Genomic DNA, 24831 nt, shown 5'->3' with positions numbered 1-24831 from the left:
TTCTCAATCTAAGAATTTCTCCTCAAACCATTGCCTCATAAACATTAATGAGCATATCAATTATCTAGGGATCTTTTTTTAAAAAAATTACTTCATTAGAGAAAAGTTATCATCTTAACAAATGATGCTAGGAAAACTGAAGATTGTAGAAGATTGAAATCAAGCCCCTGTCTCACACCCTGTGTGATAATAAAATGGGTCATGGAAGACTTAAGCATAAAACCTGAAACCTTGAAATTGCTAAAAGATAGCGTAGGCGGCAGGTCCTAAGGGCACATGTCTGTATCTCCCACTTGGGAGGCTTAAGCAGGAGGATTGCCTTCAGTTCAAGCCAGCCTAAGGTACATGATGAAACCCTGTCACAAAGAAAGGAAGAACAGAACAGAACAAGAAAAGAAAGAAAGGCAGAGGGGAAATAAAGCTACAGGAAAATTTCCCAAATAGGGCTCCAGTAGAACCAAGAAACAAACAAAAATAAATAAATAAACAAATGAACTACATCAAATTAAAGAGTTATTGCACAATAAGAGAAACAAGAAATAGAATAAAGACAGAGCCTACGGATGGGAGAAAATTTTTACCAACTACTCTTCTGACAGAAGATTAGTATGTAGAATATATTAGGAATTTTTTTGAAAAATAAGAAGAGCCTGATCAGTAAGTGGGCAAATGAATTGAACAGATGCTTCTCAAAATGAATACAGCCAGTATATACGTGAAAAAGTTTCAGCATCTTTAGCCCTTATAATGGTGTAAATTAAAACCTACTGAGATTATATCTCACCCTAGTCAGAATGGCTACATCAAGAATTCATATATGCTGGTGAAAATTTGGAGGAAAAAAGAATGCTTCCTCCCTGCTAGTAGGAATCTAAATTAGTACATCCATGGAAATCATTATGGATTCCTCCAAAAACTAAAAGCAGACCTACTACTTGACCCAGCTGTACACTCCTTGCTACGTCCCCAAAGCAGTGAAAGTCTGCACACTGTAAGGGAAGACCTGCGAGCCCTTGTTTCTGTGACACGGTTCACTGCAGCCAAGATACGGAACCGGTCCACGTGCGCATCAGCAGGTGGGTGGATGAGGCAAACGCAGTGTGTGTGTACCCAGGGGAGCACTGTATTTGGCTACAAAGAAGAATGCAGCTCTGTCATTTGCAGGAGAATAAATGGATCTTAAGACTGTCAGGTTGAACAAAAGAAGCCAGACTCGGGAAGAAAAAGAACACATCTTCTCCCTGATAACGTGGAATCTGAAAAACATGATAAAGCTGAGAGGAGACTATTTATTAGACAAGAAGGACAGTAAAAGGGACAAGCAGAGGCACGAGGGTGCTTATAAGTGGGTACATAAGAATAAATTACACGCACAGAAATCCTCCCAACAAAATAAAATGAGGGGGGAGGCCACAAGATGGAGGGTGAAAATGACTAGAGCATGTTATGTGCATGCATGAATCCTTCAAAATGAAACTTGTTATTCGTAAAAAAAGACCGAAAACATATTTAGAGAAAAATGAAATGCCAGTTCCTGGGTTGACGGGTGTGAGGATTCTGCATTTCTGATGAACACAGCACCAAGCTGCTGCTAGCCCTTGCGTCCCACTGCAGTGTCTGTCTGTCCATCTAAACCGAGACCAGTCTGAGCCTGTTCAACACGCACACCACCCCACCCCCGGCTTCCCTAGCTGTGCAGCCGTTTGGGGGAACAGTTACTGATGGAAACAGTGCTGGAGGAATTTGAGGAATAAATCGCACCACTTGTCATCAGTTTTGAGCATTAAAGTTCAGTGTAAAGTAAAGCTCTGGCTCGGGACCAAGCTTTCACACCTCTGGTCCAATAGGTCATGGGCACTAATTCTTGCTAAAGCAGCGACTATGGCCGAGAATACTGGTCGGTTGAGGAGGAGGGCGGGACTCCCTAAATGGTGCTTTCTAAGTTAAACGGCAGCTGCGGGTTGGTACCACATGCAAGGGAAATGAGTGGAGGGTGATGGATGGTGTCCGGGTGTCTGTCTTTCCATGAGGAGAATTGCATGACTGTATATTTTGGGAGTCATTCAGGATCTCATTTCAGGGCTCAGCTACAGTCACAGTGGCCCAACGGCAGGCTAAATGAGCAGGCTGTTTCAGGTTGTTGGTGGTGGCTCTGCAGGTGTGTCAGCAGGCAAGCTCGGTTTGGTGGTCATAGAGTGACCTCTTTCTAGAGCCCTGGATGCATCCTCTTCTTCTCTTCCTGCCTTGACAGTGTCCTCTGATCTGCCACGGCTAGAATGATTTAGTGGCTGAATGACTTTGGGAAGACCCTCAGATTTGATGCCTTTATTGCAGCATCATACAAAGACCAAGCTTTTAGGAAAACCAGCTCAAGAAGAACAACACCCTGTGACGTGGACATAGCATACAGCTTGGGGCTGGAGGGTCATTGTTTGATCTTGCTGGGAATTTTTAGTGCTGAAGGAAATAGGTTACCACAGTTTTGAGGTTGTTGGTGAATATGGAGCATATTGGAATATGAATTTCATAATTGATTTTCTGTATCTCAGCTACTAATTTATATATATATATATGAGAGAGAGAGAGAGATACAGACAGAGAGACACATACACAGAGCCAGGTGCTGTTCATAGTACTTCCTGTTAAAATATTGAATTCTCCAAGCTGCCTTATGTCTCCAATTACCTTCTTTTTCCAGAAGAGGAGCCAAGGCCCAGAGAAGTTAGGTTACCTGTGCCACAGGTACATCGTGTTTAGAAACAGTCAAATCCAGGCATCCTGGGACGAAATCTGTGTTATAACTGCTTCACTGTTAGCTGTGGTCTCTTTATTCCCAAGGTCTCAAAGCACATCTTTTTTGTTTGTTTGTTTTGTTTTTTGTCTTTCTCGTTTTTATCGGTACCAGGGATCAAACTCACAATGGCCTGCTTGCAAGGCTGGCACTTATGCCGCTGAGCTAAATCCCCAGCCCCTCAAAGCACATCTTAAATAAATGGTATTTCTTAGAATACAAAGTAGAGAATTAAAACTGAGATTCTTAAATTTTCTCAATTGTTCACTAACTGTACAGCTGAGTTAGAGTCATTGTGCCATCAAACCTGTATCACCAGATTCATTGGAGGGCATAATATTTGTTTAATGAATTACAGTGTCAGCTAACCTTACTAAATAAAACTGTTGATACTTACTAATTTCAATGCTTTATTTTATTGGTATTCTTAAAGAGCTAAACTTAAATCTCCTGGAAAACATACTTATAAATTACAAAATATATAGTGTTCCGTTATCTTAGGGAATAAAAATATTTTGCTACGCAAATGAAAGAAAATTCAAAACATTTGAACAGTGGAATCAAAAGTATCCAGGGATCCTATTGCCTGTGGTTACATTAAAATAATTACATTTGTTATCAGTAAATTGTTGAAATAGTCTTGATTTATAGCTTTGAGGTTCAGGAATTTTTTAAACAGGACAATACTGTGTTGAAAGAGTGCCACCTGTTGGTAGTTTGGGATACTACAAAATAGGTGTCAACCCCAAAAGAACTCTCAGTAAATGACTTCAGGTGCAGCAGCTGAGAGAGGGTTTTTAAATGTCCCAAAGGAAACACAAGTGGCACACTATAGAGGCATGAACATGAACCCCCTATTATAAGAACAGTTTGAAGATGCAGATATCAAATAATCTGATTCAGAAAGTCTAATTCTGTGAACTCACCCTATGTATGAGTTCCAGGAAGAAAAATGTTACAGCATAACATGGGCAAACTGGAATTAATTCTGTCAAGAATTGGTTGATTAGTTATAAGGCATTTACACTGTGGAAAATTCTATACAGCCTTTTTTAAAAAAAATAAAAGAGGCATGTCTGTATGCCCTAAAATACAATGATATTTAAGCCATATTTTTAAAGAGATAGAACATTTAGTAAACTTCACTGTGTGGAAAATGAAGGGGTGAACACATCCGGCTGGGCTGGTGACTGCCGCTAACGCTCCATCTGCTTGAATGGGTACGAAGTGAGCTCTCGGGAAGAAGTGAGCCCACCCGCTCCCCTCCCAGCATTGCTCCTGGTCACCCCCCACCAGCGGCACAGCCTCTCTGTCACTTGTTTGCCTTAGTAGAAATTGAGAGAAGGTTCTAAGTAGGGATAAGTCTGAGGGCTGGGATTATGTGTAGTTTGGCCATCACCCTCCTCCTGTAAGTGTTGGCTAAATGATTAATAAAAGAACAAATAGATTCTGTGTAAAGTCTACTAAAAGCACAATGGTGTAAAGACATTCGAAGATGCACTTAGTGTCTATTAAAGAAAGTGGGTCTGTTTCCTACTCTGGTTTAGATAGGCTGTGCTCTGCGGAAATGAAAGCTGTTTGTAAGACTTACTCATACTTGTCTTAATACTAAAAAGAATGAGTATTACTTCATACAATTTATATGCATCTTGCCGTTTACAAGATAGGTAGTTAAAATCTAAGTTACTACTTATTTGCATTTTAAATTTACATATTCTTTCCTTGATTTCATTATTTACTGAACATGACCTGCTGTACAGACTTTTTTATTTACAGAGAAAGAAACAAAAAAAATGGAGAAAAAAAGGGTAGAAATAATATAGAATTACAGAAAAATAAACAGTAAGAAATCACCAGTTGATAAGTTACAAATTGTCATCTTAGAAAAAGTTGTTTAGGTTACAAAATTACGTAAAGGGACATTCAAATAGTGACACTGCCAACAATTCTGCTCAGTGATCCAACAAAAACTTAGTAATATGGTTATCAGTCCTACACACTTGTTTTTAAACATTCAAAACAGAACAAAACAGAAAAAAACAAAGACTTTTGGAAAATATGTACAGTTTGCATTCATAAGGTGCAATGATACCAGAGTTAGGATATCTTCTCCTAAGTGTTATGTCCCTTAAATGTACGTGATATGACTAAATTTTTAATACATCTTGATAGCTAGTCTAACCCAGTTTTTTCATATAGTTTTGCAAAACAAAGAATATAAAATCTGCCTGAAAACAAATTGTACCAGTGACTTTTTTTTCCAAATCTGTGCATGTGTCTTACACATTCCTGAAGACATCAGTGTAAGAAATTTCATAATAGCCTTGGAGGTGTGAAGGATGACAGAGATTTCACTCGTTGAACTAACGATGAAAAAGTATTGTAACTGGGCAATAGTTGCAAAAGACCTTTCAGCAGTCATGGTTTAAAGGCTTTTCCAAGAAGTGTTTCCAAAGAATGGTAACAACTGCAACACCCTACGTGTGACATGCAGGGAATGGTCACCCTGTCCGTTTAGGCATCCAAAGATCTTGTTTTGACTTTGGCATTGTGTCCCTTGCACTGGACCAGATACTTAGATCTCCTCTATCCAAAACTGAGGCCTTCTTGTCGGGCTATGATAATTAATACTGTCTTAATATGAGAACATTTAGCCGTCTGGAGCACTATGACTCAGGATGGAATAGCTGTGAACCAATTGTAATGGAAAATTACAGTTCAAGTAGGAAAGGCCTAAGTTAACTGGTTACCATGTGTCTGCAGATTGTGTGCACTTTGGGTCAAAACAGGCAAAGTGAGCCAGTCCTTTGGGACTGAGTTTTTTGGTATCCATAGAAATAGGCTGAAATTGGATACTACATGGAATGGCCAGTAAGCCATTTGTGTTGTTTTTTATTGAAAAGATTATTTTAAAAACTTCCTCTCACCCCTCTCAGAAGAGGTGTGAAAATACTTTTCCTTCTATAAGGAGATCATTGCAAAATAAAATTCAGTAGGAAGTGTATGCATATAGCTTTTCAGTATGGCACAAACCTTCTGACTGCCCCCTTGTGTAACGTGGCTGTACCAACACCTGCATCGGGCTGCTGGAGGGTTAAACTCAGGTAAGAGGTTGGCACACAGTTAATGCTCCTAAGTGGGAGTGATTGGGACCTAACCCTATTCCAGGAAATGCTGAGCTAATGCTTAGTCTGCATGGCTGCCTTGTCATGCAGGGCGGGAGGTCTTTTGGAAGGGGGCAGAGTCAAAAGCAGAGGGACAGCAGAGGGTGCTCAGGCAGCCGGGGCAGCCGCAGAGACTGCTGGGTGCTGTGGTCTTATTTTGGAAGTTCTGTGTTTCCATTGTTTTGTTGGGTTGGTTTTTATTCTCTTTTTTTTTTTTTATTATGTCAAATCCAATGGCAGGAGCAGCTGTTTCAAAGATAGCAAGATACAGTAGCAATTTTGGATTTACTGTAGACTTGTTTTGAAGTCCTTTATTGCATTTATTGTCTTGCTTTTATTGTTTCTAGTCTGTTGTTTGATTTTTTTACTATGTCTGAAGTTATCTGCAGCTATTTTGAAGACATCAAAAAGCATTATGGTAACTGTTGTTGATTTCATAGTGTTTTGAAGTCCTGTGTCTTTTATACTGGTTTGTTTTGATTGGTTTTATGGTTTTATCCTCTTTAAAAAATGATAGACATCACAAAAAGAAAGAAACTTCTCTAAAACTTAGCAGGGAAGTGTTAATACTCTAACCTGAATTTTCTTCATTGTTTCTATAGTGAATTGCCACCTTAGGCCCACTGAGTTTACTGGGTGGAGAAATTCAAGACTGATTCAGTCAGTTACTAAAGAATCAAGCTGGCAGGACTCTCCCTGGCCACAGAGTGATGCAGAGCACACTTTTTTCATTCCTATCAGGACACCCAAGCGGTTCTCGTGTATACTATTTATTATCACCAGTATCTTCCATTGCAGTGTCTCTCAAACCTGTTCTCCAGCTCCCAGTCCCTTCCTCCAGAGTCGGTTCAGGTCTCCCAACAGGACAGGGGTCTATTACTGAACCCTGAAGAGATGCTCATCCTGGAAAGGAATTGGGTAACAGGAAGAGAGGTGGGAAAGCCAGGGACCAAAGTGGGGACAGTAGGTAAGAGGAAAAATACTAAAAATTAACCTGAAATGGGTTGGGCTTTTTTTTTTTTTTTAAACCTGTAAACTGTGCATTAGAGGATGAGAAAGCAGGGGACAAGGAAGTGACTTTCTGGTAGGATCATGTGGTAGCCACTGAGGAAGAACATTTTAGGAGAAAGGGAAACGTGGTTGCCTCGGAATGTAAAGGTAACCTAAGAAAACAAACCCTGGCAGAGAGGGAAGTGCAGGCCTGTTTCCTGCCATGCTGCTGAGGACCAAGCACAGGGGGTACCCTGGAGCAGGCTGTGATCCCTACCCCCCAGCTCATTCTCTGGAGCAGGGGCCAGCGACTCTGTGGAACTCCAGCTTGGAAAGACCCAGGGGGGCTCTGGACTGGGGACTGGGCACAAACTGTTGGAAACTGTTTGAAGCCTTTGTTGCTGATCAGCAGACACAGTAGTTCAGCATGGGAAGAGCGTGATTAGCAGATTTCCCTGGGTGACAGGAGCACTTCTGAAATGTTGACTCTTACACGGCTTGGACTTGGGAATGTGCATGTTATTTGTGTTCATTTTCCTAAACACTGTGCTGCATGGAAGGGCTAGGAAAGCTTTGCCCACTATCTGTTACAACATTCTCAGTAGGAAATAGTCATGATTAGTCCCACTGATGTCACGTTAAGGATCTAATTTAGAACCTGAAAAGGGAAATTAAGATATGCATGTAAGATAATATGATCACAAAAATAACTTCTAATTTTAATTATCAAGCAACCTAATTTACCCCAAAGCTATAGCCTTAGCAGTTCTCCTTGGATATGGGAGGCTATGAATAGGTATTCCATTTTTCTAGAAATGCCCTTTCACTGTTACCTTGTACAGTACCAAATGATTTCACTGTTAGTAGATTTTACTTTCATGCACATAATTGTTTAAAGTCCTGTTCTATTTTGAGGTTTTGAATTCAAGAGTGTTTATTTATAGCCCTTTTTATTAGCTTTTTATAAGCTAGGCAACCACTCTGCTTTAACTATAACTATCTGCTTGTGGCCAGAGCAGGCTACCTCACAAAGAATGATGGAGTTTCTTTACCCTCCCTTCCTGCAGCAGAGACTTTGTCCCCCTTATGATGGCGAGAAAAGCACCCCGCAAGTGCTCAGAAAATTCTTGGATTTGCATGAATTTGCCAGATGGAGAGACTAGAAAGATAATTGTTTGGCTCAGCATCAATGGCCAATGCCTTAAGAAGAAAGTGAGTTATATAAAGAGTAACTCATTGGGATGATTCCTGACCCAGTGAAGGCTTTCTATGCTTCAAGTCCTCGGGGACAGGCAAAGCCATTGTGAGCAGTTGTGCTATTGCACACTCCTCAACTCTAGAAAGTGCCATTCGCGTGATGCCTGGGAGCCCTTCCCAAGGACAGCGCAAGAAATCACCACCCAATGCAGGGGCTGCTAGTGAGGTAGCTGATTGTGAACGGAAGCAGAGGAGGAGGAGACTCGGCTTGAATTAAGGTAAACAGCAACACGTAAAGAAACCATAAAATCAGGTCAGAGATCTTAAAATAATACGGGGGTTTTTGACTTAACAGTGACTTTTCTGTAGCTGAATGAGCTCTGTGTCATGGGTAATAGTGCGGACTGTGCTTGGTGAATTACAGGATTGCATTACTTAAGAACTTGGCTGCAAATGATGGTAGTGAATGTAGCGGTAGAGCTTTGTTGTTTCAGGACCATGAAGTCTGTGCTTCCAGATGTTGACAAGGGAGGTGAACAAATATTAGAAGAGTTTTCTCTACCATAAAACCTTTTAAAATGAGCAGTGTTAAAATGTACTTTACATCTTAATTCCTTTGTTTGATCCACATTCCCTTCCTGCCCTCCCCTCCCCAGCCATCTCATTAAAGATGTTATTACGTGCATTCCTCACAAGGAATGTAAACATTATACTAATAAAGCTAATATAACTGCAAGCATATACTAATAAAGGGGAAAATGTAAATCCAAAAAAAGATACTTTACAATATAACTTTACTTACATAGCTTTTGAGTTAAAACTGAGGATTTAACCTGGTTTGACTTTTGGAATACGATTATATTTTTCTAAACCTCTGTTTTTTGATGATGGGTATGGGCCTTGCTAAAGTGTTAAAGTCCTTGGTGACTGCTCACATCCAGTGGGCAGCACCTGGAGGGAACAGTGCCTCCTGGGGGTGAGTACCTCATACTGCAGTCTCAAGTTGCCGCGAATTACTATACCTTGCTGCCTTTTCCAGCCCAGTAGTAAGAAGGTTTATAAGATTTGAAAGTCTAGAAGGGACCCTGAAGATCTTTTAGTCTTGCTTCTTCATCTTACAGTTGAAGTTACATGAATTCCAGATTTAATACTCAAAAATTTCATTCTCCCTTATATTTTTTGTCTCGACTGTTAGTTGAAGTAAAATTAACGTAACATTTTTAAGTGATCAGTGCAGGGGCACTTAGCATATTCAGTATGCTAGAACCTCCCCTTAATTCTCAGGCTCATTCTTGTTTTTAATTCTTAGTTGGCTAATGAAGACTGAAATAGTCCTTACATAGTACACTCATTTTCCCCAGTTGTCAGCTTCTCATGGTAAATTGGCATCTGAGAGCAGGAAAAGGAGAGTGAAATGGCTTACCCGCCCTCCTGGTTACCTCTGGGGGCCAGTTTTATTTCCTAGCAAATGTTAGACGTTACCACGTTCCTAATTTTCTGTGAGACTGCCTTGAATGTCAGGCTTATTGATGCATTTCCAGCCTCGTAGATACTTAGAAAACCCTTCATGCCCATCTCAATAAGAAGCTCAGGAATTAGTAGTCATCCCTGTAAAGCTGTCCTTGTGACATCATTTAGCACCATTGCAAGGATATGAATGTGGGGATCTGGGTTTGCAAGGGGACAGCACATGAGGAGCGTCCACCTGATAGATCTCTTTTTGGCTGACTCGGGAACCATCTGCTGGAAAATGCTGGGCATGACTGACCTTGACGGGCGATGTTAGATGGGGGTTGGGAGAGGGGGGAACTTGACTGGTGCATGGCGCTGGGGTTCCACAGAATATAAACTCTGCCAAGACTTTAGACTTCATTACTTCCCTGTCCTTACCAAGTGCAATTTAATTGAACACTAAGCAATTTGATCTCTTTCGCTTAATAAATCTAACAAATTCAATAAACATAAACCCTGCTAATGATGGAGCTGACCCTTGCAGAGCTGAGCTCATCAGCTCTCATGGGTTTGACTCTGCTGGCTAACATGTGGAGACAGATGCTTACTGCTGATCGATTTGTCTACCTGATGCTGAGAAGCCAAGGAGTACAGTTACCAATTTTCTGAGGGTGTCAGAAGGGCAGCCATAGATTGGCAGATAAACCACTTTCGGTTCAAAGCCCTCACCTGGTTTTGGTTAAATTATTCTATAACCTTCATGTTCTTAGGAAAACAAAAGGAGTTGATTACAAGGATTTCGGGGGTGGTTCTAGGATTTACATGACAGTGTGGAGAAAAGTACATGGGACCTGGCACATAGCTTAAGGCCTAAAGACAGCCGGAAGTTCTGGAGAACTTCAGTTTGGAAATGAGCGCCAGAAAAAGAAAGAAAACAGAGAGTTGGTCACAGCCACGAGCCACCCCACACACCTCATCGGAGCTTCCTGGAGCCTCCTATCCTCCCTCTTCCCCAGCCTTCACCTATTCACACCATTCTCAGGCTCAGGGTGACCACACGGGTCAATCGACTTGTTAGTCATTGAACGAAATGACGAAGGGGTTACTTCTAGCACAGTTAAGAGAACTATAATCCTGTTTAGAAGATGGATAATAAAGAGAAACATGTCCTGACTGAGGAGCTAGGACGTAGAATAGCTCAGAATAGAACCCAAGTAGTTTGATTCCAAATCCTTTCTCTCTGTAGAGTGAACATTTTCTGTTACAGATCCGCACATTTTAATTTCAGGGATGCAGATCTCTACCTCTTCTGCAGGGGCTGTGACTAAGACTGTTTTCTGAAAAAGTGGTGTAAGTGACACTCAGATGTCCAAGTCCCCAGAGTCCTGTTCATGCTAACCAAGGCTCTCTGTCAACTCTTTTGCCCAGTATGGGATGGACAGACTGTTCTGTAAATGCTAAATATTTTCTTTATGCCAAAGCTTTTGCTAAGTACTGTTTAAGAAAAATGCCTAGGACAACACTCACTCAGCCCCAGCCCACTCCGTCCTGTGTGTCCTCCCTGGGTCCTACTTGATGTTTTCTCCAATAGACATGTGGGAAAAGACCTGTTGGAAAAATTTAAGTATGACCCACACTTCTTACCTTCCTTAATTTGGGTCCTTGTTTCTCCTATAAATGCAGTTCAGACTTTATAGAAAAATAGAATCTGTCCTTGACGTGTGGAGGCTGAAATGTAGCCTCTGCGTGGTTTCTAAGAGCAGCTGAATTTAATCTGCTGCAGACAGCGCAAAGCTTCACCTCCTGGTTTTCTCACATGCCAGAGTGGCACTGTGACGTGTGACTGTCCAGACCAGCCCTGCAGATGTGTCCGTCGTCAAGAATGGAGATTTCCTGCCAGGATATTGTAATGTGCTTCCCACCGCTGCTGACAGTGGGGGCCCCAGACCTGCTGGCTCCGGGGGGTAATTAAAAATTTTTCTTTCCATTTAAAATGAAAATCAAAGCAGCACCATCTGTGGTATGAATCCACCGTGTCAGAGAAATTAGTGTGATCTGTGGGCTGGCTCTTGTTTAGACCACTCAGGGTTGGTGTCCTGCCCCATCCCCTGTGTCCTTCCACAGCTGTGATCCAAAGCTGAGCATTTGTGCTTGGGGACATGAGCAGTGGGGGCGGGTACTTTGAGGGGTCAGTATTTTCATTTCCTGTTCATTTAACATTTGCGTTTGGCTAGATCCCCAAGGGGCACATTGTACGGGGTCTCAGAAATGGCCTTGCCTTGCAAGGTACAGCTCCCAGGACAAGCAAAGCCTGTCCTCTGCACTGAGTTACAGACAACAAGGTGACTGTTGACACATGCAAGTAAAGGGGCAGGGTGTGCCTCCTCACGTTCACATGCTGAGCTGCTTACCAGTTCTCCTGGGAAGCTGTGGAAATAGTTCCGGGATCTGCTGTTGGGCTTTGAACCTGTAGCAGCCACAGTTTACTGCTGTCTCCTCAGCTAGACTCCTGCACTGACCCTAGGAATAACCAAGCTCAGTCACCCCAAGCTGGAGTGGGTTCTACGTGTGCCCTGGGACTTCAGAGGTCCCACCCATGCCAGACAGGTGCCTGTTCAAGATCCTCAAGAAGACATTGTATCCAAGAATATCACAATATTCTATGCTACTCCTTTTTCTCCCCTGAAAGGTACATAAACCTACTCTCAATTTATGTATACACACAGGAGGCTGAGGCAGGAAGATTGCTGCAAGTTTGAGGCCAGCCTGAACTGCATAGCAAAACCTTATCTCAAAAAAAAAAAAAGAATTACCATGTTCTTTTCCATTTGAAAACTTTCCTTTAGTTTGAACATTAAAATTGCGGTTAGTCACTTATTCTAATACTGTCTTTGAAATCTGTTTCCAGATTTTTAGTATGGACAGTGATTTCACTTAGAAGAAAAAATTATAAATATCAAAGCACCGAGGTAAAGGAGCTTATAAACAATTCCAGAACACCATAATTTTTCCTACATCAGTGAGCCAGAGGTAGACAGTTATTATCCTTGTCTGACAAACGTGGAAACTGAGGTTTGCCCAGAATTACTAAGCTGGAAAGGAGTGCACTTCAGACACGAGCCCCTGCTTCTGTCTCCAAAGCCCACATTCTTTCCATTAACCCCGAGCTCACTTCGCCCCCGACCTTGGCCAAGCATCAGAGCAGAGGTAACAGGAAAGGCACCATGGACAGATTAGGAGGACCCGCCCATACGCCCAGCAAAGTCACCCAGAATGCCATCCCCTAATGAGGATGGGATGGGGCCACCTTCCGGGATGAGAAAGTACTTGCGGAAGTTATGTTTTCAGAGCTGACCAAAGAGGTCTTGAAGCCTGGCATGTGAACACGTTCGAGAAAGGAACACAGCTACCAAGGGCGGTAAGGTTCAGGATCTCAAGAGGAAACACGTGCCTGCTTCCACAGGTGCCACCTCCCACGTTTCTGCTGCCCCTCGCCGGCCTGGGTCACGCCGTGAGCTGCCTTTGGAACAGCCCGGTAGTTCCCAGCCTCAAGTTTCCTTTTTTCTGGCCTTTTCCCTCCCTGAACTGCCCAAGCCCACACCCTGTCATCTCTGAGTTTGTTTTACAAATTAATTCTTTTATCCATTCTCAATTACACTGTGGCTTGGATATAAAATCCTGAACAAGTCTCCTCGTCAAATGTACAAATGTATATACAGTCATTCGAAGTGACTTCAGCTCTCAAAAACTTTCAAGCATCTGAGCAGTTTTGCTGTGGAATGGGAATCCTTAATTCTTTTTCAGAGTTCAGCCGGAACCAAGGGCCGCTGGTGCTTTCTCGGTTTGAAGTTGTACCTTTTTTTCCCCAAAGGTTTTCTTCCATGTCCACCTTACTCCTTAATGAAACTAGCATTTCTTATGGAATGGTTTCCCCAGAGCCTTAGGGACTCTTGGGTTTGGCTGTCGTTGGTGGAATGCTTCCACTTAAAGAGAATTTCAGGAAGGGACACCCAGAATCCTGCCTATTCAGTGGTCCAAAGTCTTTTCTGCCTGTAGGCTTCCCTCATGCGTCTCTTGGAGTGGGTGTGCATACCTGTGCACACACACAGCCCTTTCAACATCCCCCCTCTCGGTAATTTAGAGGGATGGAAGGCGGCTTCAGAGTTCACACTGTTGCCTAGCGTTTCTCTTTATTTTGTATAAGTGGAAAACTCCAGGAAAGCATGACTGTTGTCCGTGTGCCCCAAGATTGGCCATCTAATCCTGGGGTTTGCTGGCCTGCCTGCCTGTGCTGGCAGGTCTGCCACCCTTGAGGAAATCCCAGAATTTGCACCACCTGCTCGAGGCACGCCTGGACAGCATACTTTCTGTCATATGCACACTCTTCGTATGAAGCTATCTGTTCTGCAGCTTTCCAACCTAGATTTCTAAATAACTGATGTGTTGGGTGGGTCCTGTAGGAGCCAGTCAGCTGGGGGCCAGTCCCGCTTACAATGGACAGGTGGCTTCAGTGGTGACTGCAAGTGACTCTGGCTGGGGTACAAAGCAGGTAGTGACAGCAGTGGAGCCAGTCTCGCTGCAGGAGAGACAGTGTTTTGGGTCAGTTCCCCTGTGCTTCATTCCTAACTAGAACTGGTGATGCTGCTGGTATTTAACCTGTCTGGGCTTTTTTTTCCCATGATAGTGAGATCCAGGACCTCTTCACAGCATGGCAGGTGTTGTCCGGAGTTGGCATTGTGTCACGTGCTTAGAATACACCTGACACAGGCAGACGGTGTGCAACCACTAGCCATTATCTTTGCTGCTGCTTCCATGACACTCACCCTTGTTATTATGACCGTGATCCCTGTCATGTCGTGTCGTGCTGCTCCTGAGGACCTCTGTGCTCTGGTCGACTCTCGGGGTTGTGGCTGATCAGTTACTCTGGGGAGCCAGCAGCAACCTGGCTTGCTGGTGCGTCACTACTGAACACCAGCAATGCAGTGTTCTGTTTCCAGGGAGGGAAGAAAATCGCTGTCAGTCCAAATGGCTACTTCACACCTTAAAAATGTTTTTTCATCACGTCCAACAGGTTTGTATAAAGCCATTCTTCCAGCAGGTCTGAGGCACTCTCGGATTTTTCTTTTTGTTTCTCTCCTGTCTTGGGATGTGTTCTACCTGTGGTTCTGGAGCTGGTTTTGGCCTGCAGCATTCCTTGGGCATGCGTGTATGGAGTTCCCACAGAAATGTCTTCAGGCCCATTTGGGGTGCCCTGCGTGCGGGTGGAGGGGGCACCGGCCCCAGCCGCTCTGAGCTGTGAGCACGCCAGCGGGCGGTGGTGAGTCTCATGCTGCTGCGTCTCCTTCCCTTCTCAGACGACTACGCCCAGCTGTGCAACATCCCTGTGACAGGACGCCGGCGGCCGTATGGACGAGACGCCCTGGTGGACTTTAGTGAACAGTACTCCCCAGAAGCGGACCCCTACTTCATCCAGGACCGTAAGCAACGTTGTTCAGTTACTCGGAAACTCAATTGTGGTTATAAGTTCCTCAGTGGTTCTCAAAATGGGACTGTAGGAATTTGTTCAAGGTGCAGATTTGTGTGGGCCCTGGGCTGACCTTCCACACTAGGGCTGAGGATGGCTCCGTCCCGTGATCCGGCTTGCTGATGGGCCGCTGTTCACCTACCTTACAGAACCAAGAGTGACCCTGTTGTCGTGGCTGCCACGGCAAAGCTATTTCTCCCCATATGAAGCAGTGGCCAGGCTTCCCGAAGGGCCTGGGTGTACTGGAGACTTCTTTCAGACAGGGAAATGACACCTGTTCACTGTGCTGCGGTGCTCTCTACTAGGATCCTAGAGTGGGAGGTTGAGCAGCTCGCAGTGACAAAGTGCTCAGAATCCACCTGTGCAGAGTTTATTACGTAAGAAATGTGCCGCGGCTCTTCCTGGCCTTACGAGAGAAGCGCTTCCCTGCAGCAGGTGACAGTGTGTGCGTGCAAACACTGCAGTGTCCCCTGTAGGAAGGAAATGGCCTGAACAGTACTGCCAGCGTGCCCTGCCTGAGGAGACACGTCTCACGCACGCACACACACACACACACGGGGGTGGTTTCCTCAGGGCTGCAGAGCTTTTGCATACAGAATAAGGAGTCAGAGTCACAGTGCAGGGTTCAGATGAGAGGTCTGGGAGCAGGAGGGGAAGGACCAGTCTAGAGCCGTCCTCCTCTCCTCACGGAGGGCCTCCCACCTGTCGCCCCATTCCCAAACAGGAAGTCCCAGCGGCCCCCCATGTTAAAGAGGCTGCTGCATTTATCACACAGAAGCCTTTTCCTTTGGGCCCTGCCACCTGCTAACCAAGGGGCCTGCCCCTGCCTGGCCCCTGCCTAGCCCCAGCCACTGTGCAGTTATATCCCAGGCTGTTTCTTATCTGAGTCAAGAAAGCTTTTCCTTCCTCTCTTCCTGTTTGCTTTCTCTTCTTTCTCCTCCCTTCGGGTTTTTAAGTTTAGGAGAGAAATCCCTTCTCTCCTCCCTTAGTCCTTAGTGGGTCGCCATCTGGGTCTGAGAAACCCAATTAATTCAAGTGCTTATGAAGGAGAGAAAATGTCAGAGTTCTGTTAAATTGTGTGTACCTGACGTCTTCACAAGAGAGAAATCCAAAGAAATTTTTTATACTTTTTAGACAAAGAACAATGAATTTGTGAAGGAATGACAGGAGAAATAGATGCCTGCATAGATAGCTAAGTTCCAGGGCTGTTGCCAAGAGCCCGGGCAGAGGCCGGCCCACCTACAGTTGAGTTACAAGTGGTTTCTCCACCTCATAGCCCCCGGCACCCATGTCTCCTGATGAAGGGCGCCCCTCCCAAGGAGTCTTTCTAGCTGGCTGAGTGTGGAGGAAAGAGACCTAGTGGCCCATTCAGAAGGCACAGTTCCTCAAGTGACTTCAGCCAGAAAGCTTCGGAATACCCACGTGGCGATTTTTCAGATGGGGCACCCTTAACTCCTTTCAAGGGTGTTTCATCCAGTCACCCACAGAGTTCCCAGTGCTCTGGGGTTAGCACACGCCAGGAACCCTCACCCAGGCCCAGGACTCTGTCAGCGTGCAGGGGGCCCTTCCGACCCTTTCCCAAGGCACCCTGCATCCTGACTTCATACATCACAGGTTGGCAACAACAGCCCTAATGCCCTGTAAGTGCAGAAACACTGGGTTTGGCCTCTATTCAAACAGTGAGTGTGTGTGTCCTGTCATAAATACAGGCTGCAGGAGTTTTAAGATTGAAATTTTATGGTTTATGGGCATTTTCTATGTCTTATTGCTAACGTTATTCTAAAGCTTTTTAAAATTCATTACAACTCTTAAGAAATAAACATGTTGGTGTCACATCAAGCTCCTTTTTAGCAGATCCGGAAGTTGACATGTGGTTCCTAGACCTCCAGCTCTGACTTGGTAAGGACCTTTAAACATGGCACAAGTTACAGGGGCTCCTCCCTGCCCACCCAGCGAGCTCACTGCCACAGAGCAGGGCTCTTGGGGCTGCTGCAGAAACCATCTTGCTGCACAGCAGGTAACAGGCGGCTGTGAGATTTTGGCGCCCTTTATGCTTTACCCTCTGTTACCTTCTGTCTGATGCTGTTTCTCTAAGTGGGATTCACTGAAGCAGGCACTGCTGTGTTCTTCTCTAAAAGGCCCGAGTGTAGCAGACAATGACTGTTACACTGTAGTCTGCATCTCTGTTTTAGAATCCTGAAGTTTTCTGGTGAATCTCCTGGATGAGTACAGGAGTTTGAGTTTTAATTTCATGCCTTAATTTCTGAATAAAAAAATAATTTTACTTACTGCCAAGTCAAAATGATGTTGCCGTGATCCATGGAATTTTAAGATATTTTCATTCAGAACTTATTGTATGAAATGAGTATTTTTAAACTTGACTTTGAGTACCTTCTGCCATTGTCTTGATGGCCTTTAATATTGCTTTCCCCTGCAAATTTTTGAAAAGGCCCCATCACGGATGTGCTACTGGATTTTTAAAATCAAGTTAGGCCTTATGGCCTTGTGTAGCAATGAGGCTTTGCTGCCTTTTGCAGCTCCACTGGAGAATTGCTGCAAAGCCAGAGGAGCAGAAAATCAAGGCCCTTGGTTTCCTTGAAGCTAATCTGAAGTGTGGTTTGGGTACGGAGAGAGGCCATGTGACTATTTTGGGTCCTTATGGATTTGTATTTACAATTTCCCTCCTTAGAGGACTAAATGCTTTTGATGTCTGGTTCAGTTGTTTTTCTAATACTGAAACACTTTCTTTAGACTGATTGAAAACTAGATTTTTAAACTATAAGAAGAACCAAATAGAAATTCATTTCCTTTTTTAAAGAAAGCCTTTTGGTTTTCTAAATGCAACTGTGATGTATTTTCTCATTTATCAAGATGCTCTGAGTCTCTTACAACCTTTATCCGTTGATCCCTGTGTAGGGCCGGTTCCAAAGCCAGAACAAACTCTAGTTGAAAAAGCACCACTCAGCCTCTTCTGTGTCTTAACAGATTCCTATGAGCTCTGATTATGAATTCATTGGCTCCATCCCAAAAGGTTTTCTAACATTAACTTTACTGAAAACTGAGGAAATGTGGAATTTCCAGTGCACACTTTTTCTTATTTAAGAGCAAACCAAAAACCAGCTGGGCATGGTGGCACAGGCCTATAATCCCAGCACTTGGCAGCCTGAGGCAAGAGGATCGCCGTAAGATCAAGGCCAGCATGAACTACATAGCAAGACTGTGTCTCAAAACTAAACCAAAGCTGTACTTGCATTTTATGTGTGATTTTAATGTAAAAATATCAGAATTCAAAATATGAGGATAATCCATACATCAGATACAACATCTTAAATATTTTATGTTTAATATTATTCACAGATATATTCCATATTAAATTCTAACGTTTTCAGGTATCTGAAATCTGTATAAAATGGACCATAACCGTAATAGCCAAACAGTACAGGAGTATGAAAATGTCTAACGGGACTCCTCCATTTTCCTTTCCAGGATTTCTGAATAGCTTTGAGGAGTTACAGGCAGAGGAATGTGGTATTCTCAATGGGTGTGAAAATGGCCGGTGCGTGCGGGTCCAGGAAGGTTACACCTGTGACTGCTTTGATGGGTACCACCTGGACATGGCCAGGATGACGTGCGTGGGTAAGAACGAGTGACCTGTGGGACACTCTATTCCTGAGACCCCCCGGGGCCAGGTGACAGTCGGTGGCATCTGTGGAGTTTCAGCTTTGGAAGATGAGTAAAGGAATGAACATGTCTGTAAAGCACAGACATACTTGGTGCTGCTGAGCACTTACAGTGGTCAACCTTGTGCTGCTTTTTCCCCCACAATTAAAAGTTAAAGCTGACCCATTGTTTTAAAAATCCATCATGTTAGAGAAATATGAAGGAAAGGCCAGGATGTCCCAGGTCCTTTAACTTTTAAATTTAGTTTTTTATTGTGCAACAATGATTTCTCTGAATACTTGACACAAGCATAAAGGATTTAGACTCTGAAAAATACACAGCTTCCCTAGCAATCATTTTGGATAAAACTTCTCCTAAAACTACCTTTACTGTTGCCCTCCTCCCATCTTGCGGGTGAACAGTACACATACATTTCACCTGCTCTGTGTGACTCGGTCCTGTTTGCCTCTGTGCTGAGAGACACTTGATTTTGAAGGAAAGTATTTCTGCTGTTTTTCCTCTGCCTCTGCAGCAAGCAGTCCCTCTGCCCACTTCTATTTTGTGACTCTTCATCTGTGGGGGGTTTGGAATATAGGCAGTGTGAGCTTGTGCAGGTGTTTGCAGCTTGGGAGAGCCTACAAGTGTCTTGCATGGAAGCAAATAACCTCAGGATGCGACCGAAGCCCTGCAAGAGGCTGCTCTGAGAGCTCTCTGCTTAGTTCCTCTTTGCAAATCTAGCATTTTATGTATGATTTGGGAGGGAACTGAGAAGTAATACAATTTCTTCAAGTTTGAGGCTTGACACTGTGGTGTCAAGCTGGCAAAATATTCACGAAGTGTTGGAGAATAAGGAGAGAAATTCTAGAACCGTACTGATAACGTGCAGTAAGCTCCAAAGTGACTTTTATATTGCATGTGATTGGAGACACACAGTGTGGGTGGGGGTCGGGAATGGAGGGCAGGGCCCGGGCTGGTTGCTCACAAGGGTAGAGTAATGTTGCAGACTGCTCACCTGCATGGGTTGGCTTATTGCAGATGTCAATGAGTGTGATGAATTGAACAACCGGATGTCTCTCTGCAAGAATGCCAAGTGCATTAACACCGAAGGTTCCTACAAATGTTTGTGTCTGCCAGGCTACGTACCTTCTGACAAGCCCAACTACTGCACCCCACTCAACACCGCCTTGAATTTAGAAAAAGACAGCGACCTGGAGTAAATGAGTCCACATAACCTAAGCCCATGTATTCTGCACTGTGTAAAGGAAAAGGGAGAAATATATTATACTTGAGACATCGCACCTAAGCCAGAACGTTGCAGATTTGGAAACAGCCTGGAGTTGCACGTCCTCCAAAGACAGTGAGAAGATTTAGTAGCGTCTGACTGGTGAAACAGACCAAATGGACAGTTTTCTAAAAATCCAGTATATATAGTCTGTTCATATGTAAAATTCAGTGGAAAAGAGGCAGAACAGTGCTGTTATTTTAAACAGAAGGCTGTATTATTATGTTGTTTTGTTTTATTATTTTTTTTTACTATTGCTTAAATTTGGCATTTAAATAGTGTTGGAAATGTTTTATGTATGATTTTCTTTCTTTGGTTGTGCAGTTCCTTGGCTACTGTTTTTCCTTTTTCTTCAGATTGTTATTAAACTCTCCAATGCAAAAGTCTTTCGTTAAATATTGTTAAGCTGTATGATGTTTTGTGACTCAGGATTTTGCTATTCCTGGTCTAGAGCATTTTAAAAATTAAAATTGTCTGTCCTGTGGAGCAGGCAGTGATTTTGTTTCAAAACTTTTATACACATTTGGAGAAAAAGCTTTATATTTTCCATGCATTGTCTGATTTTCATGTCCATTCTTAGCCAAGCAGATGTCAGTTGGATCTTTTTTCCTTCATTGACATGGAAGAATTTATGAGCTTACACTAGTCTTGTAAGATGTAAAGTAAGCCCAGCAAATTTAAAAAACAATCCCCAAATATTTACTATTGTATGTTAAAGCAAAATAAATCACCATTTTTGTAGAAAAAAACATCTACTTGACTGATTCTCAGCACGTGCACACCACAAGTCGCGTCCTGCCAGCTGCGCTGCCCTTTCCTTAACCCGAGGTCCTCTGAAAGTCGACTCGTCTTGCAAGGGAACCATGAGTTCCATGTTGGGGCCTAAATTGTTTCTCTAAAATTCATATGTTAAAGTTCTGAGGCCCGTTACTTCAAAAGAGGTCTGTATTTGGAGACCGGATCTAGAAAGAGGAAATTAAAGTTACACAAAGTCAGTGGGGGTGAGCCATAGTCCAACCCAGCTGGTGTCCGTCCGTCTGTACAGCATAGATCAGGACACACAACAGAGGCTGTGTGAAGACCAGGAGAAGATGGCAAACACACGAGAGGGGTTTGGAGATAAACCAAGACGAGGAATCAACCCTGTGAAAACCTTCATCTGGAACATTTAGCTTCCAAAATTGTAAGGAAATAAAGTTCTATTGTTTAAATCACCCAGTCTGAGGCACTTTGTTATGGCAACTCGTAGGAAATGAACACAGATGGGGATCACAGCAACAGTGAGCAGTAGCTTTCAGAGTTCAGTCCATGCCTACTCACTACACACCCACAGTAAGGCAGTTGTTCCATGACTTAAACTGAAATTCAGAAAAAAGCATCTGATTTTCTATTTTGTTTGTACTAGGAATGGAACTCAGGACTTTGCGCTTGCCAGGCAGGCATTGTGCCACTGAGCTATATCCCTGACCGAGCATCTGAATTTTAAAAAACAAACTATATGCAGTCTAGGCATACCCAGCAGAAACATCTCCCCATTTAACATTTTCCTGGAAGACCAGTCTTTTGTAGCAAAGTGGAAATAAAGTTTCAGATAAAATTATAAACCAGCTGGCCTTAAAGGAGGGAGACTATCCTGCATTAACTGGGTGCATCCTGTGTAATCACAAGGGTCCTTACAAGGAAGAAGACCTCAGAAATGTAAGAATCGGGGGGCGGTGTAACATGAAGGAAGTCCGAGGCAATGGGAAGTGTTTCAGTGGCCACTGCTAATTGTAAAGACAGAGCAAATAGGAAGGAGCCAAGACATGGGCTGTGCCTGGAATCTGGAAAAGGCAAGAAAATGGCTTCCCCAGAGCCTTCAGGAGAAACGCATCTCATCACCCTAACCACCATCCAGTGATACCTCAGTCTCTAAAACTGTACAGCATTGAGATGCGTGTGTATTGTTTGACACTACTAAATTTATGGCGATACAGAGCTAATACAGTATCAAACCTTCATGGAAGCTTACGATTTTACAGCCTTTAATTGATGCCTATATATGCGAACTTTATGACCACTTTCCAACCCAGTCAGAGACGATTTGAATATCTTACTTACTAATATCATGGTTTTATTGCATTTCAGTTGCATTTTCAGGAAACTAGGAGACTTGGGTTGAAGTTATCAAATTCTGTTAGCCTTCTCATACAGAATATTTAATCAGGAAATGCCTAACCATGTAATGAAGACACATAGTGTTTACTATAACTTTGTAAAGTATTGTCACACAAATTATTTTAGAGCCACAGATAAAGATTTATGGTTAGGGTATGAAGGATTCTTTTGGGTGCTTTTGGTTTAGTTCTTTCACTGATAACATCTCCAAATTATATTAAAGCAAGAGTATAAAGCTTGAAACAAAAATCACAACAATAATTTTTTTACTGTACCCTTGTGCATACCCAAGATTTGGGTGGCAGTGGCAGTGGTCATGATTCATTAGCCAGGAAGAGACAGACACAGTAAAGTGCATTCCAGTCATTTGCTAAGCCTGCATTTTTTGGCTGTTTCTAAGCACCGCCACCTTAGGCCCAACTAAGAGCCAGGGCTCCTCTGTCTACTCACCGAACCATTTCTGAACCTTAAAACACTATCAATAATACTTCATCCTTTTTTCATAAAATCAAACCATGTTACAGAAGCAAATTTGACTAGCAAACTTAAACCTCTGGTTTAAAATTATACTTTTGAAATCTGCCATATTAAAATGATCACTGTACAAATACAGCAAGTTAAATCTTTAATTATGTAAAAGGTTTTTGTACTTTTTCGTAGATCTCTAAGGAAATGTTCAACTTCATTAACATTTCTCTTAAAGTTTGACTTAATGTCATAATTCAGCTTTAGTATTTTTACATACAAAAAGACTACTTTCAACTTGAATATGTTCTACATGTCAGGAATGTTGTTATGAATAAGACATGAGGCTTGTCTTAGTTACTTTTTACTCGTTGCTGAGACAAAATACCTGAAGCCCAAAGTTGGGAAAGGAAAGGTTTATTTCTTACAGTTTTTGGAGGTTTCAGTCCACACTCAGTTGACTCCACGGCAGGCAGGCATGGCTGGACTTTATGGCGGCTGCAAACAGCAAGCTCGACTCAGCAAAGAGAAAGACACACCTTCTTCCTGCCATTACATCACATCCTGGCTCCACCCCTATGTGGGTGGAGCACTGACACCATCAATCCAAGCACTAGACAATGAACGAATAACAAATGCACAATTCAAACTCTTGAGGGCTGGGGGACACAGACATAAACCATGACAAGGCTCATGAACACTTTGAGTAGATAGCTCAAGAAGTTAACATTTCAATCAGTGTACATGGACTACCACATAGTACACATGGACATTCTACACACACCACCCTCCAAGACAGCAGAGCCCAGCACTCATTTCTTCCTTTGGGAAGAACCAAAGCAATAAGGATACAGATAGTTGAATTTTGAGAAGAGCAACCATCGAGGAACACCAGAGGTCTGAGAGACAGAAGGATGGACATACAGACATAATGCCTTTGAAATCTTGTAAGATTCAGAGACCCAGAACAGTCACATTCCAAGAGAAACAACATTCCAGCACCTGGAAGCCAGGCTGCAGAGTTCTTAACATGGGTAGAGAGGAAAGAGAGAGTCCCAATAGACTGCCAGAGTAGAAGGTGGCAATATTAGTTACTGGCAAGTTTCTTTCACAGTTCTCACTGGCTTGCAATTCACATAGAAAAGTAACTTGAAGTCTGCACAACAGCCTTACTTCAGAAAAAGAACCCGCATCATTTTCCAGTGAACATTTAAGTGGTATAGCCAGGAACCATCTTGAAAAGCGAGTTAATGTCTCATACTGGATTCCCTCAAGAGTCAGAAATCCTTGCATATTCCCATCTCTAGGATTTCATAATCCTTCCACTGCACTAGCATGGGGATAGATAGTTACAGCTTGAACTCAACTCGTCTCAGCAGAATACCTGACCTAAACCCACTGGATGCCCAGTACTATAGAAGTGTTGCAACCTGAAGGGAAATGGAGGTCATTGTCCCTCAAGATGGACAGGAGGGTCCTTGCAGTCTGAGACCAAGGTGACAGTAGCTATTGTGGGTCACACCAGTACCAGACTGAAGACAGGCACCTGCGTGGTTTCTGCTGCCTCCTCCCACTACATCAGTTACTGACAAGACAGAGAAAGAACACCGTGGATCCTCGAACCGCCCCATCCCTAAGGGTGTGCTAAGGAGGCCTTTGCCAACTCCATGGATACATCCATCTGTCACCTTGACCCTGAACACACCACAAGTTGAAGGAATAGGATTTTGGGTACAAAAACTCCAGCTCCAGCCATTGTGTTGCTCTTAACAGTCATTTAAAGAGACCCAGAAGGACTTGCCCTCAGTTTTGCTCCTGGGTGTGCACTGCCACTGGCAAAGAGGAACATGAAAGTTTGCTGCCATGCTGCCATCCCACCTATGCAGTTCTCGGCACAGCTCACCTTATCTCTACCTGACCAGGAACTGCTGTCAGCTGGAGGGTGAGTGCCACCAAAAAAAAGGTGCAGCTTTGCCACTCCTTTTCCCTGTGCAGCCTCTGGGCCCACAGCAGCAACTGATTATAGGTCAAGTGCTGCAGGTTCTCCATCACTGCTGTGGCAGCCAGTACTAGGAGCTGTTTCTAAGAGCAGACTCCCAGTGCCTGAGGGAATGCTTTCATGATCCAATAGAGACCACTGCCCCACTTA

At 43.4% G+C, this 24831-nt stretch overlaps 1 protein-coding gene across 6 annotated transcripts in view; it reads left to right on the top strand.

The window, feature by feature from the left end:
* The window catches only part of Ltbp1 (latent transforming growth factor beta binding protein 1), a 405267-nt gene extending 383993 nt beyond the window's left edge, over positions 1-21274 (top strand). For all 6 annotated transcript variants that reach the window (XM_063230019.1, XM_063230015.1, XM_063230027.1 and 3 more), the window contains 3 exons: positions 14949-15071; positions 18605-18754; positions 19814-21274. In XM_063230019.1, the coding sequence (XP_063086089.1) occupies positions 14949-15071; positions 18605-18754; positions 19814-19995 (455 nt within the window). In that variant the 3' untranslated portion in view covers positions 19996-21274. The remainder of the gene's footprint in view (positions 1-14948; positions 15072-18604; positions 18755-19813) is intronic.
* The last annotated feature ends 3557 nt before the right edge of the window (positions 21275-24831 follow it).

Source organism: Cavia porcellus, unplaced genomic scaffold, assembly GCF_034190915.1.
Source record: "Cavia porcellus strain 051 isolate PalLab524CR breed Dunkin Hartley unplaced genomic scaffold, mCavPor4.1 scaffold_1, whole genome shotgun sequence".
Lineage (NCBI taxonomy): Eukaryota > Metazoa > Chordata > Mammalia > Rodentia > Caviidae > Cavia > Cavia porcellus.
The sequence above is the reverse complement of the archived record's forward strand: the minus strand, read 5'-3'. Positions and strand labels throughout refer to the sequence as shown.